This window comes from Leptinotarsa decemlineata, unplaced genomic scaffold, assembly GCF_025532065.1.
Source record: "Leptinotarsa decemlineata unplaced genomic scaffold, Ldec_3_MD MMD2_tig00000505_RagTag_RagTag, whole genome shotgun sequence".
NCBI lineage: Eukaryota > Metazoa > Arthropoda > Insecta > Coleoptera > Chrysomelidae > Leptinotarsa > Leptinotarsa decemlineata.
The window spans coordinates 1,456,637-1,471,880 of NW_027412549.1; the positions used below are offsets into that span (position 1 = coordinate 1,456,637).

The window sequence follows — 15,244 nt, forward strand, 5'->3', positions numbered from 1 at the left end:
TTCATCTATTTCTTTTCTACTTGTATTTGCTTCAGCTATTTTCTCTCTTTTCTGTCGATATTCTTCTTTTCTCCTTAGGTATTCCATTATTTCCTCTTCTTCTCGAATAAGTGATTCATCCAGTGCATTTCTTTTACCCGAGATTCTTTGAATTTTAGCCTTTTTAAATATCGGTGTTGACGTACTCATCGACGATGCTGGTCTGGAATCGAAAGCAGGCTCGGAAACAGTAAGTTTTGATGAGCTGTCATCAGCAACGTCATCGTCAACGTCTGCGGCGTCGCTCAAATTACTGCCGTCAGCGTCGCCCAACAAGGTATTGTTGGCATTATCTGCCCGAGGGGGGCAGGTGTCTTTTAAAAATAAAAGAGAATCAAAACATGGGGCAGATGCATCATCATCTGCCCCATCACCAGACCTTTTCAATGGTTCTTCTGACAGTTTTTGTATAGAAGTTTGTCTCAAACTCTTCCATGTTGCTTTTACAGTGGCAACTAAAAAAAGTTTATGGGTATTCAAAAATGCAAACTATCTTACAGTAAAATAATAAACTAACCAAGTTATTAATATTTTAATGAAGACTTTATGCAAACACGATAGGTATAAAATAAAAGTGTTTTTGTCGGGATTAAAGGCCGTCATTGACTGGAATTCCTTCCTTCTGTGAAGAAAAAATTTTACTCAACGACAGCCTTTATCCCGACTAGAAACCCTTTTAGTTTAAACACTGGCCACGAAAGCTTCAACAATTTTACTGTAGGTATATTATTTTTTTTTAGGTTTCTTTCCACCGGCATCTCATTCAGAAGCTTAGTGTTTTCATTTCGAATGGGAAAAAGCACAATCACAAATATTGTTATAGAAGTTACGGCATTTTTATGGGACGCCTTTTTAAAAAAAACATATGTCAGTTCCCACATAGGATAATTTTATAAAAATTGCTGACGATTTCTATAAAAATTGGAATTTTCCCAACTGTGTGGGAGCACTTGACGGAAAACATATCCGTTTGCGTTGTCCCATTAACTCTGGTTTAATGTTTTTCAACTACAAGGGATATTTTTCCATCGTACTTCAAGCTTTAGTAGACGCAAACTACATGTTTGTTAATATTGATGTCGAAGGATATGGTAAGCAAAGTGACGGTGGTACATTTGAAGCTTTCCCATTGTACAAAAAGCTCTCGCAAGGCACTCTTTATTTACTAGACAGTAGTCCACTTCCAGGCTCAAATTTAGTTATGCCATATGTTATGATTGGTGACGAAGCTTATCCATTGATGAAAAATGTACTTAAACCCTATAGTAAAAACAATTTAAACAGCGAAACAGAAAATTTTAATAAACGTTTATCTCGTGCAAGACGCACCGTATAATGTGCGTTTGGTATTCTCCGTGCAAAAGGGCAAATTTTAGATAAACCCATTCAGACAGATGTTGCACTAGCAGACAAAATTGTCAAACCCATTTGTATTTTACATAATATAATAATTGATGTAGAAGGCACACAACCTACAAGATTTTACGTTTGGCAAACACAATCGAAATAACGAACAACGATAAGCTGGTGGAAGGTTAAAGGACGAAGCAAAATTTGTACGAGAAAATTTTAAAATTTATTTAATGCAACAAAACTAAATAATAAACTGTTATGTTTAAATAAAAATGTTTTACTTATCTGGAACATCACACTCATTTGTTATTTCATTCCACAATTTATTTAGAATAATGCAGTTATGATGATTTTTCTCTCTTTTGTTCTAAATAGGCTCGCGAATAAACACAAGCCCGATCAGCTTTTCTTTGTCCATTGTAGCGGCGGCGGCGATTCAATGCAAAATACTCTGGTCGAGGGTCAAAAAATACTAAGCTCGATTTTTACCCTGGCACGATGTACAGGCCTTAGCTCCGTCCTATGCGCGGAGCTACGGTCGGCGCTCCGATGTTGCCACACAGATTTATAATTGTATACTTATTTTTTATGGTGAGCGGAGCTATGGTGCGATTCTATGGTCGGACAGCGCTCCGTTGTGTCCGCCGCCTAAAGGAGAGAGCGCTTAGTGGAACGCACGGTATATACTGTACGGTCGCCAAATGGAAAATGGCGATATTGTAACATTCTCAGAGTAATATTATATTATTACTCTGAGGTAACATTGAATATAATGAGAGTAGGTAATCAAATGTGAACGCGTAAGCGGTAAATGAGAGCAACCACGAAAATTACTGCTGCGAGAGGGCGTGAAGTCGGTTGTCGTGTTTCTATCGTAATTTACATATGAATGAAATAAATTTTATATATGCGACCATGCAAATTAGGAAAAAGTAAGAAAGATAATTGATGAAAAAAGATATAGAAAATAATAATAAACATTTCAAATCGAACTACTTCACGACGTTTCAATTGTTAGTATCCACAATTGCCTTCGGTTGATAATTGGTTTATCTTTATTTTTATCTTCTTCTTGAAGATGATCACTTGGTGATCGAAACACGTGTCGAGGTGTAAAAATAATGATTTGGTGTTGGGAAAAAACTCCAGTAATATTCTTTATTTTTATTGTTTACATATTACTGATCAGAACTTATTATTCGATCTATTCAATTATTGCTTCCAATTTCAAGTCACAATAATTTGTTGTCTTTACAAATTAGTGTTTCTCTATTTTTTTTTTCTATACTGATTTTGTTTATTCTTTGTCCAATTCGAAAGGTCGTGAGATCGATCCCAACCTCGACCAGATATTTTTCTTGAGAGGACTTAACTAGTTGAAGTTGGGATGATATTGCAACGTTATAGGACTACCATAATGCGAATAGCTATGATGCTCTCCAAGAGGCTATGTGAGTTATTAACTTTGTCTACCCAGAACACGAGTCTACTGACAAGCAGTTCGATACCGTTGACACCCAAGAATAAAAATCAAATATTGAGGAAAGAGTAGTGTGACTGATACGTTGGTCTAACCCTGATTCAGTATGAAAATTGACAACTTGCATGACAAAGTTCCTTATTTTAGGACTCAAAACTATCAGTCTTTTTTCAATGATATCATTCTATTCACCAGAATTTGAAAATACTTTTTGGGAATTCCAGCAGATTCCCCCTTCATTCGCAAATTACCTCAATGAACAGAAGTAATAAATCAACTAACGAGTAATTCATCAATAAAAACTAATTTTTGAACTTGAATGCCGAATGTGTCAACATTTTCGGTTATTATCGGTTAGCATTTGGTTATTTTTAGACCCTACCATATATAAAAGTTTACTTGAGTACATCTTTATGAAAAATAGAACGTTTGTGAAGTTTTATCATCGTCTACTTTAGACAATGATTTCATGGTTAGTCTATAAAAAAAGGTTTTATCATTGTATATACACCCCTGTATATAAAATGGTTTTATTGATTTCGCTGTTCCAGATGGGACTTCATAAATGGTGTCATTATGGTCCATTTCCTAGGCAACCATCATTACACATACATTTTTATCATTTTCGCATTAAAATCTAAATTCTATGAAAAATAATATTTACATTCTTGATATTCCATAATGATATCCAGAAAAGAAAATTTATTAATGAGACCGTGGCAGCAAAGAAAATTTGACCACCACCGCCAAAAGGTAAAATTAGTACTACATACAATTTTATACTACCTAATCTGAATAGAAGTATTCACAGTTTTTCTGTTTGCTTATAAAAGTAAATTACAGAAAAAACATAAATTTGAACTAAATTGAACATTATAGGGAATATTGAAAAATTAACAAAAATATAAAAGAAATATTTGTAGTACTAATTGAAAGATTTTGTTTCAAATTTGAAATAGAAAAATAATCATGACCAATAACTTATTTACTATTTTTGAGAAGACAGATTTTCATATCAGGTAAACCAAATGCTTGATAAACTTTCTTATATACTCTATAAAATAATATAAAATATAAACTCAAATGAAACTACTCATAACAAGTAGTTTGTGTTTTACCCACCCTATCTTCAACAGAAGCAAGCATCAAGCTCCTCTCAATTAAAATGTCGGAATACAAAAGAAACGTTTTTTCCTTGACACAAAAATGAAAGACACCAAAAAATATTTCACTTAGCAAAAATTATGTGGTGAATCGAGTTTTAAATGTTACAGGTGAAGTCTGCTTTGCCAGCTATAGATTCTGGATCTCCACATTGCAGAGACCATGTTTCTATGAAACTGAAAAAAACTACAGAAAGAGAAGGAAAGATGCAAAAATATTGAAGAGGGCAATTACTTATTATTAAAAAAACTGAATTACATCATGAGAACAAGAAGAATAGATAATACGTGGAGGACTCCTCAGCCAAATTTTTTAAACAGAATTCCCATATACAATAATGTTGTACCCCAAATTGAAGATCTTATTGAATTGGACTTCACCCATATTGAAGAAGATGATTACTATAAGGCAAAGAATAGAAAACTGAAGTGTGTTGCTTGTACTCCCAAAAAAACTAAAGAAATAAAAGTATGTATGTTAGTAAAATATATTTATAATCAGTTAACTAATTTAGTGGTCCAATAATTTTTCTAAAGAAAGGTTGGTTGGGTAACAGGATGAATTTTTTCTTAAAAAACTATTGTTTTCTTGCCGACCGAATTCAATTATTGTCTCTTCAGGACTTGAAAAGTAGTTTCCTCATGAGAATATTACTATTTTGAACTATTTTAAAAACCATGTATCTAATATGCCAAATTAATAATTTTTAAAATAGTAATATTACCATGAAGAAACTACTTTTCGAGCCCTGAAGAAGAAATGAATTAAATTCGAAACGTCGCCAAGAAAAATTTGTTTTTTCAAGAAAAAATTGATCATGTTACCCAACCAACTGTTCTTCAGAGGTATATTTATAATGTATTCAACAACTCTGGTGGTCCAACTTTTGTATATAGACTATCCATATAAAAGCTCAAGACAACACATAACTATATGAATAAAAAAACACTTATAAAATTGTTGTTATACATTTAAAGAAACTCATTAATTGTTATGTACGAATTTTGAAAATTGTCACTGTAATTTAGCACCATCTTTTGGATGTCCATAGGATATCTATTTCAAGTCCTCTGTGGGTTATCTAATAGCTATCCATTACATGTCTAAGAGAATATTCTGACCTGAATTGGACATGAATTCCCCCAGAAATTATTTATCACCCAAGGAAATGAAGTTGTATATGCCACTGGATTGAAATGAAAGTATTAGCCATATAAAAAACACTTTTCGCTATACTAAGATACCAAGCATACTAATCTTGTATCATTTTTAAACTAGATAAGAATAGGCAATACTTTGTGTTTTAGATACCTGAAGAGAGAATCCCTTGGGAACCTGAAAAAATACCTGTGAACAGGTTTCGCAGCAAATCTGTCCCAGTAAGAAAACCTCAGCCACTACCCATAATTAAGGAAAAATCTGAAAGCAAGCCCTCCTCCAGTAAAGAACGTAACAGGGAGAGAAAAGAAAAGGCTCCGAAACTGAAGAATGAAGATGCTTTCGACCAATTTAGAATCAAAGAACCTCAGCGCATAGTTCTCAGTAGGGGTTGCTTAAAATTATCTGTAAATTTTCCTTCAGATACAATAGTAACCTTTCAAGAGGGAAATGTTGAGAAGTTTCTAATGAGAGGAGTTTGTCATTGTAAACTGTCTCCAAAAGAAGTGTTTTGACACTTTTATCCTATATTGTGGATGATAATATCATACTTTTGTGCAATTCGTTTCTTGGCAAATATACTTATGGGTAAAGTTTTGAAATCAAATAAATACAGGCAGTGTAACCCCACACACTAGAACTACATCAACACTCTTCTTGACACGTGTTTCATCATCCAAGTTGGCGTCTGCATGAGATGAACCATACTGAAATAAGTATAATTATCTTCTGCTGACGCTAATTTGTCTGATGAAATGTGAGACGAGAAATTGTTGCAGTCCTGATGTTTTGTAGCGGTGTCTGTGGTGGATTCATTCATATTGCTTCAGAGAGATTCCAGTTGTATCTTTTGTTAAATTGAAATATTAAATTCATCAAATCTTTCCATCTTTTCATCATTATATAGAATAAAATTTCGAAACAAAATCAAGAATCCTTTATATTTGCTATGTTACTCCTCTCAGTTGACACGGATCGTTTTGTTAGGGTAGTCCTATAATAATGTTATTATTTTAAGTATAATATATCTTATAAATACTGCAATGTTTCTAATTTTTCCACAAAAATTTGTTCAAAAATAGTAAATACTATTTGGATAATCTTTACTTCCTCAAATAATAATGTTGGAATTAGCCTCCAAAAGTATTGATTTGTGTTGTATTTGAATTGCAGTGTTTTCGAATTCACATATTCATATAATGCTAAACTAATTATATACTTACTAGGTGGGGTGCGCATTTGCGAGCAGAAGAAATTATGTTGTTTCTTTAGGTATAACTTAACAAAACATGGTTCATGTGTTCATATGGAAATTGCACCGTCATGGGAAGAACTATTTTGCAGGTCGGCAAATTGTTGATAGTAAACATTGCTTTTGTAATCTTGTAAGAAAACATTTCTTATAAGATTGAATGTAAACCTTTCAGGTCGACAGACATGTTTGCAAGTCAAGTCTCTCAGATATGAATCTCGACCAGATTAATCATTTTCGACAAAAAAAAAAATCCAAGTCCCATCTTTCGAGTATGAGCAAATTTCATATTTTCATAAAGTTGAAAATAAACTTTGCAGATCAGTATAAACTTTTGCAGGTCGGGACTTTCAGATAATATATGAAAATCTATGAGAATAATCATTTCCAACAGAAAAATGTCCAACCCTACCCTTCGCGTATGAAACAATTTCACATTTCTCACAAAATAAAAATATACCTAGCAGGTCGGCAGGAATTCTTGCAGATTGGGCTTCCCAGTTGAGAATCTCGAACTCCCACTCTTCAGTTATGAAAAAATTTCACATTTCGCGCAAAATTGAAAATTCTTTGCAAGTTGGCAGAAACTCTTGCAGGTTGGAACTCCCAGACATTGTCTAAAGATTTATTTCAGATAAGAAACTCGACCAAATAATTTCTTTAAGACAGAAAAAATTCCAACCCCTCCCAGCGGGTTAAAAAAATTCTCATAAGATTAAAAATCTTATGAGAGATTATGTTTACTGAGAGAATTTGCTGACTTGCAGACCTGCAAAAAGTCTATATACAATGGTAAAATGATGGATGTAGCCGTTACTACGTGGTAGGAGATCATAATGAAGAAAAGAGAATTGAAACTTTCTACGTTTTTTACCACTTTTATTTGTAACTGACGTTACTGCAGTTTCGTCCTATAAGGAAATTTTCAAACTTATACATTGAAGTTCAAAGTCATACATTAAATTTTACTTACACATTAAACCTTAATGTATAAGTTTGAAAATGTCCTTACACTTATACATTGAAGTTTAAAACGTATACATTTAACTTTAATGTATAAGTTTGAAAAGTGGTAAAAACATAGAAAGTTTCAATTCTCTTTTCTTCACTGCAAAATAGTCATTGCCAAATTGCTATGCATTCAAAATATTTCTTTAACATATATATATATATATATATATATATATATATATAATAATATATATATATATATATATATATATATATGTATATATATAATATATATATATATATATATATATATATGTATATATATATATATATATATATATATATATATATTACGAAGCGAAGCAGTAACTCGCCATCTGAGATGATGGCGAAACGTCGACTATCGAATAGTACAGAACGGATGAACACCCGGTAGAACAACACATCATATATATATATATATATATATATATATATATATATATATGTAAACGGTCATTTGTCAGCCCGTAGAATATACGATGTGAACTCTGGTCAGCCCTCGGAAACGTCGGTCGTCCCGGTTTCGGGCTCACCAACGTTTCCCACTGTATATAGTGTTTTTTGGACATGTTATCATGTGAAATGACGTTTAGCAAATTTTCGGTTGGGCCGACCATTACACCATATACACATAGCTGATACACCACCTACTTTCACAAAACTTCGCCAGGAGGCGTGGCTGTGTAATTGTATACACCTGATGTGAATAGTGTCTTTGTGAGCCCAGGTTTATACGAACACTTTCAATGGATAGCATATTGGTCAGCCCACAATCGGGCAACGCTGCACTTGCATTTCATGATTCTAACTAGATTGTCGTGATGCAGAAATTCGATAATAGAGATGGAAAATTTTTGAGAGATGTAGAATTTTATGAAAAAGTTCCTGTTTTGTATGTTTTTTGTACAAGCGTTCGTGTGCGTGCATCACCCTATATCTATACAAGCAATTTAGATCAGGAATTGTTTCGCATATAAAAGTTTTATCAGAGCTTCGTAACATATTCACTTGTAGAAAAATGCTTGATCTGAACTCATACTTTCCCACATTCGACTACTTACCCGAAATCAGCTTTTTCGGATAACGGTGTCGAGTACGGAAATGTACTGTTTCCGTTCTAGTTAGGATAATAATAATAGAATTACCAACAGTGCGTTATTCCATTTAGCTTGTCGAAGCAATTTTAACTTCTGCACTATCTTAGATACAAAAATTTGAATATGTTATAAGTTGAAAATATCAATATAGTGTTCGGAATCACACGTTAAAATATAAGACCTCGTTAATCTATAGCTAGTACAAGTTTATACTTCTGAGGGTTGTCGTTCGTAGAGGTGCGACAGACATATTTTAAACCGTTTCCTGTTTGTATTTTCAAATGTAGATTTTCAAATTCTAATTATTTGGCATGGACGCCTCAACAGAAATCGCGTTGTGTAAATCAATTTTAGACATTAAGCAGGAAACTTCGGATTTGACTTTGAAATTGTAGATTTGAAAACCTGACTGCACAAAAATAATCGAAGTGTGACTGAGTAGAAATGAGTAGATGAGAAATGACATTTTTTTCACAAACGAAAAATCTAAAATGTGATGAATGATCGGGTGATGAATTTATTGAGAAATGAATAGTGAATATCCAGAATGTCTACAATTTCAATAAATTCTATATAAAAATCCGCAGCAGCACTACGGATTTCCGATATATAATTTAGTTAAAAAATTAGGTAAAAATCGCACTAAGTATGTTTTCTATGACGAAATTCTGAGTAAGACTAGCATAAGGTAAGATATAATTTGTGAAACAGATATTAGTAATATAAGTTTCAATTCTCTTTTTCTTAGCAATAGTTTTTTCGAAAACTCCCTTTCAGTTTTTGGAGGTATGATGTTGTTCAGGTTGAACATAATGAAGTGGAGATTAAACCAATGTTTTTTTATTATGTTGACTGTTCATGACGATGAATACGTCATATCATCATCGATTATAACCTGCAGCAGACATTTCAATCAAAATAAAAAAGACTTGGAATATTTCAGCACAGAAAAAATTTGATCAGGTTGAATAAACATTTATTTGAATGGAGTATTATTCTTCAATTTGAGAACTGCTGACAAAAATTGTTCGGTAAACTAATAAACACGTAGTATGAAAAAATAACATAATTTCTAATGAAATGAAACTACAACATGGTTAAAAAAATATCAAATGAAAATTATTAATATTATTTCTTCTTTCTATAACAACAGTAAATGTATTCTTTGATTGCAGCCCAGTTTCTATTTTTTAATAATGATGAATATTTCTTTTCCTTATATTTTAGATACAAACAAGAACTAATTCAATTCTAGCACTTCTTTTTTTTTTCGGAGCGAAAAACTTTTTGACTATATTTCGTTTTGCTCCTTAGACCAAGTTTGTTTTTGAGAAGGTTTTATTGTTTTCAAAACTGTGCGTGTCTGATGATCTGAAATGAGATCAGTGTGTTGAAAAAACTCTATCAAGATATCAAACGGGTTGAAAATGGATCCAAAAATGAATGATAAAAATAAAAAATGGAAGGACGATACTGAAAAGTGATTTGACTCATTTCCAACCTATACTCAGAGATACGGATGATTCCAAAACAGCTCAAAATATAAATAATTGATTGCATATAGGGAATTTTTTTCAAAAGGAGCCACGTTCAATATCTCCATAAATAAGACAGTACCTAATGTAAATTTCCCGAAACACCTAATTTTTGTGAGATAATATAAGGTATCGCTAAGATGCGTACACACTCCTCTTCAAAATATCAAACAAAATAACCCCATATATGCCATCTATTGGATAAGTGATTTTATCAGAAATTCAACGATGATTTTTCAGGGTTGATTTCTAATTTACTGTGAAGAAGGACCTTGAAGTATAAGTGAACGACTTTTTAGATTAATTGATACAATCTCTCACAAAAACGTATACAACAATTATTTCTATTTTGTCAAGTTCCTAACAGAAAACAACTTTTGTCGCGTTGAATTACATCTGTCGGATTTTTGACAAAGTTTCTCACACAAAACACTTCAAAATACTTTCTAAAACTCATAGCCAAAAATGTTCCACTAAACAGTTTTATAAAAAACGCGACACGTGTTTCGCCATATAATGGCTTCTTCGGGCGTATATTTATCTACTATATTTTACAAATTTAATGCTTGGTATACCTAATTTTAGAATTTAAAGTACCTACATTTCAAGTACTTGAGTTTGTAATGGATTAAATGACCTGAGCTTATGTCCCAGTCCCCACATTTGAAAAATATTCAGTAACGGTTATTCAATTCTAATTGATCATTTAGTTAGTTACCCGAATTCTTGAATCTATTGATTGCTTGACATTTTAGAAGATTGAATTTCAAACTTTTCTCTTCTAAATATAACATGTCATATTCATGACTGAACTCATGTACTTCTGCTAAAAGGTGGTTTGCAAATGTGAAATTGGTCTTTCTATTCACAAAATTACATCTGAGCTTTTAATTCTTTGGAAAATAATCTCCCTGTTTGGCCATTATACAGTTTTGGGTAAGAGCCACAACTCAGCTGATATACTCCTGATCTATCCGATACCGAAGTTTTGTCTTTATTGTTTTTAATAAATGCACTTACACTATTATTCGGACTATTACTATTTCTGTGAGCTAAGTTTACGCAGTCTTTCTTCAAAAAATATTATTGGTTGGTTCAGCCAAAAATGACAATGTCTCATAACTGACGTTATCGCATCTTGAATTTGGGTAGATATGGTCCATGGCTTGCTTTTGTAGTTTTTGTTTGATTTGTTTGATCAAACTCAGCTCTCTCTGGAAATTATTCAATAGTCTATGAAGAATATTATTGAATGCAGCAACTTTATGCTAGTAAGAGTGTGTAGAGGAATTATGTATGATAGTGTCCGTGTAAGATGGTTTGTGGAAAATTGCAAATTCATGTTCATTGTTATTTTTTGTAATGGTTGAGTCAAGGTAACTTAATGAATTATTTACCTTCCTCTCAGTGGTAAATTTTATTGATAGGTGGATGGAATTGACATATTCAACGAACTTGCCTACTTGCTTTTCTGTAATGATTTCATTATTCACTAGTGATAAATGGATATCGTAATGCTTGAAAAAAATACATGCATAATGAATATTTAATACAACAGTCCTGAACAAACTGTAACGTCTATTTGATAAAAAAAAATTGATGAGCTTCCGTGAAGTATCATATTTATTCTAATACTTGCTACTTTCTACACACATTCACATCAAATCGATATACCAAATTTGGAACATCCATTCGAACTAAAAATGAAAACACAGGAAAATAATATTTCATTTGAGTTAGGAATTGGAAAACAGTGAATCACTTAAAATTAAGTAGATTCTATGATATTTATTTGTAATCGTCATATACCTATATATTCTTTAATTATTCTCTAAGTATACCAAAATATTGGCAAGCCAATTAACAAAATAGTATTAGGACCATTGCAAAGATCGTAACGGTTCTCAAAGAGTTTCGCGCCAAAATAGTTAACGCCTGTCAAACAATTGCAGATTTCGTAGGAATACTGAAACTTTAATGAAATGAATAAAAACACTTTTGTCTAATTACCTATATTTGATTTTATTTATATGACCGTTTTCGGGTTTGACCCCATTATCAAGTATTACCTTACCTATAAATTTCGTCGCCGCTGATATATACCATTATTTTTTGAAGAGAAATTTTGATGATCATAATTTCCTCCATTTCATAAATTTATTATCGGATGAAAAGTGCAATTTTCTATACTTCACTGAATTTGACTTCGATACTAAATTTTCCCATTTTCATGATGTTTTTCTTCAAGCTTTTGATATATCCTTTTCTAAACAGTTTCAAAAAATTGAACGAAATCAAAATTCAAGTAGACACAAACCATGGATTACTAAGGATATCGTTGAAGAAGGTATATTACTCAGAGATATTTATAATTTGAACAAGAGCCAAACCAATGTACATTTATTGGGTCAATATAAGCAACTCTTAAAGAATCATAGACAAAAAATTGTGCTCTCAAAAAGTCAATACTTTAATAATCAATTCCTCAAGGCTCAACATAAATCTGAAGCTGCCTGGTCTATCATCAGGAAAAATACTATTATAAACGATTCATCTAAGACATTGGCGATGGTGTACTTGTTGACGATGGTCCCGTATATCTCAAGCATTTAGTAGTTCTTTTGTCGATTCAGTGGAGTCATTAGTAAAAAATACTGCACCTGGTGGCATTGAAAATCGTTGTGTAAAAACTGAGAGTCTCTTCCTCTATCCAATAGATGAAACTGAACTCGTGGAAATAATTAAATTCGCATGTTCGAAAAATTCCAGTGGGGTTGATGAATTGCCAGGCAATGTTTTAATGAAGGCTGCTTTGAAAATAATGGAACCTCTGATTTATCTAATCAATTTATCTTTCTCTGAAGGTATTTTTCCTTTCCGACTTAAGCAAGCAATGGTCGTCCCAGTCTATAAAAAAAGCGATAAGCATGTAATGTCGAACTACAGAGGTATTGCTTTACTATCTCCATTTCCGAAAATATTTGAAGAATCATATCAAAACTTGTGTCCTTTTTAAATAAATACAATATCGTATCTGACAACCAATATGGGTTTCAAGTGGGCTTGTCAACCCAGCATGCCATCCTTTCTCTACATAATCATGTATTATCAAACTTCGACAACGATGAAAAATCACTTAGTGTTCTTTTCGACTTGACACGAGCGTTTGATATCAGTCATCATGGTCTTCTTCTTGATGAACTGTTTGGCATGGGCGTTCGTGGTCCAAGTCTGAAATGGATTAAAACCTATTCAACTGGTCGTACACAGGTTGTTAAAGTTAGGCTTCAGACTGGGTCATTTTTCTCTGAATTTCGAAACGTTGTTACAGGTGTGCCCCAAGGTAGTGTTTTGGGGCCTACACTATTTATTTTATTTGTTAATGACCTTTCAAAAATTAATCATCCACAGTGCTCTATACAATTTGCTGATGACACATCTTTTACTGTCAGTGGTTCGGAATGTGAAACATTGTCAGTAAGAGCAAATGATGCTGTATTCAACATGCAAAATTATTGTTCTAAGAATGGCTTGATTCTAAATAATCTTAAAACAAACACCATTTTCTTTACAATTCAGGAAACTGATTGTAGTGTATTGGTTAGGTCTGAGATTGAAAATATTGAACAGGTAAACTATAAAAAATTTTTAGGAGTTTTTATTGATTCCCAACTCAATTGGAATCATCATGTTGATTTCATACTGAAGAAATTAGCGACACATTGTTTCGTTATATGGAATCTGCGTAATTTTGTGTCTATTGAAATTCTTAAAAGTTACTATTATGCATATATTTACTCTGCCCTCAATTACTGTATTATATTTTTTGGCAACTGCAATAGAATCAGTGACTTATTAATTTTCCAGAAAAAAAATATTAGAACAATTTGTTTTAAAAAAAAAACTCGATTCCTGTAAACCACTATTGCAAAGTTGAATATATTAACTGTTACTTGCATGTATTCGGAAAGTATTATGTGAAAAGGTATTTTATTCGCTTGATGAATTTTTTCAGTCTGATTTGGAATTTTAAATTTTAATTTTTGTACCCCTTTTATGGTCTGAATGTTATGTAATATATCATATAATTATGTTGTTTTTATGATTGTGACCTCATTGTAATTGTACTGAGTTATGTGACTTTTCCATGCCGTCCCTAGGTCAACGGAAATAAAGATTTTTGATTTGATTTGAACTATTGAAAAAATACTTAATAATGCGGGGTCAAACCCAAAACTGGTCGTATACATAAAATCAACTAGTGGTACTTAGACAAAAGTGTTTTTATTCATTTCATTAAAGTGATCATGAATTACCACAAAATAAACAAGTAATCAATCATACATAATACAGAAACTATATGAAACATAAATAGTCAATAGTAACGGCATCTTTTTCTTTTCCTAATATATTTTTTCCGGTAAACTAACACATAGTTTACCTCTGAAAAACTGGATTTGCCAGGATTTCAAAAACACTTGATACCCTCACGATGAAATCCAATGATACACTGAAATGGATCGCGTTCCTGGTCAGCCCTTCGATGTGGCAGCATTGTAGGGCTGACCAAGATGCTCTTCATATAGCGATTTGTATAACTATGGGCTGACCAACAGCATGGGGCTGACAAAGGTTTAAAGGATATGTAAAATTTTTATTTTCAGAAAAAATCTACCCCTCTGATGGGCCTATTAATAAAATCATACCACTGAAGAGTATTCCGAAAAGTATATACCTAAATATATTCGGGAAGTGCTGGGTGGACCAACGCCCCGTTCATATACCGGGCTGACCAATATGCAATGAACAATATATATATATATTATATATATATTATATATATATAATATATATATATATATATTAAAATTTCCACTGGAAGATTTCTAAATTTTTAATAATGAAATTAATAATGAAATTTTTTCTGAATTTTCATTTTTAATTAAAAAAATAAGATATTTTTGGCTCGATCAATTATTCTTTTCACTCACAGACTATGTATTAGGTTCTATGAATAGCTAGCTCTAGCACATATTAAATATTTGTGACCTGTGAGGCACGGAACATTCCTAGTTCACAGGATCATTTCAAACACAGAACGTAAAATACACCACTAATCTTTGACAAAATCACTAACCACTATAAAAATACATATAGTTAGATAAAAATAGGG

General features: G+C 32.2%; 1 protein-coding gene across 1 annotated transcript; it reads left to right on the forward strand.

Moving 5' to 3' along the window:
* Positions 1–3,239: 3,239 nt before the first annotated feature.
* On the forward strand, positions 3,240–6,234 carry LOC111508561 (uncharacterized). The gene is given in 5 exon segments (XM_074173774.1): positions 3,240–3,344; positions 3,424–3,625; positions 4,147–4,215; positions 4,217–4,504; positions 5,344–6,234. Coding segments are annotated over 4 exon segments (795 nt in total). The 5' UTR covers positions 3,240–3,344; positions 3,424–3,553; the 3' UTR covers positions 5,710–6,234.
* Positions 6,235–15,244: the final 9,010 nt, after the last annotated feature.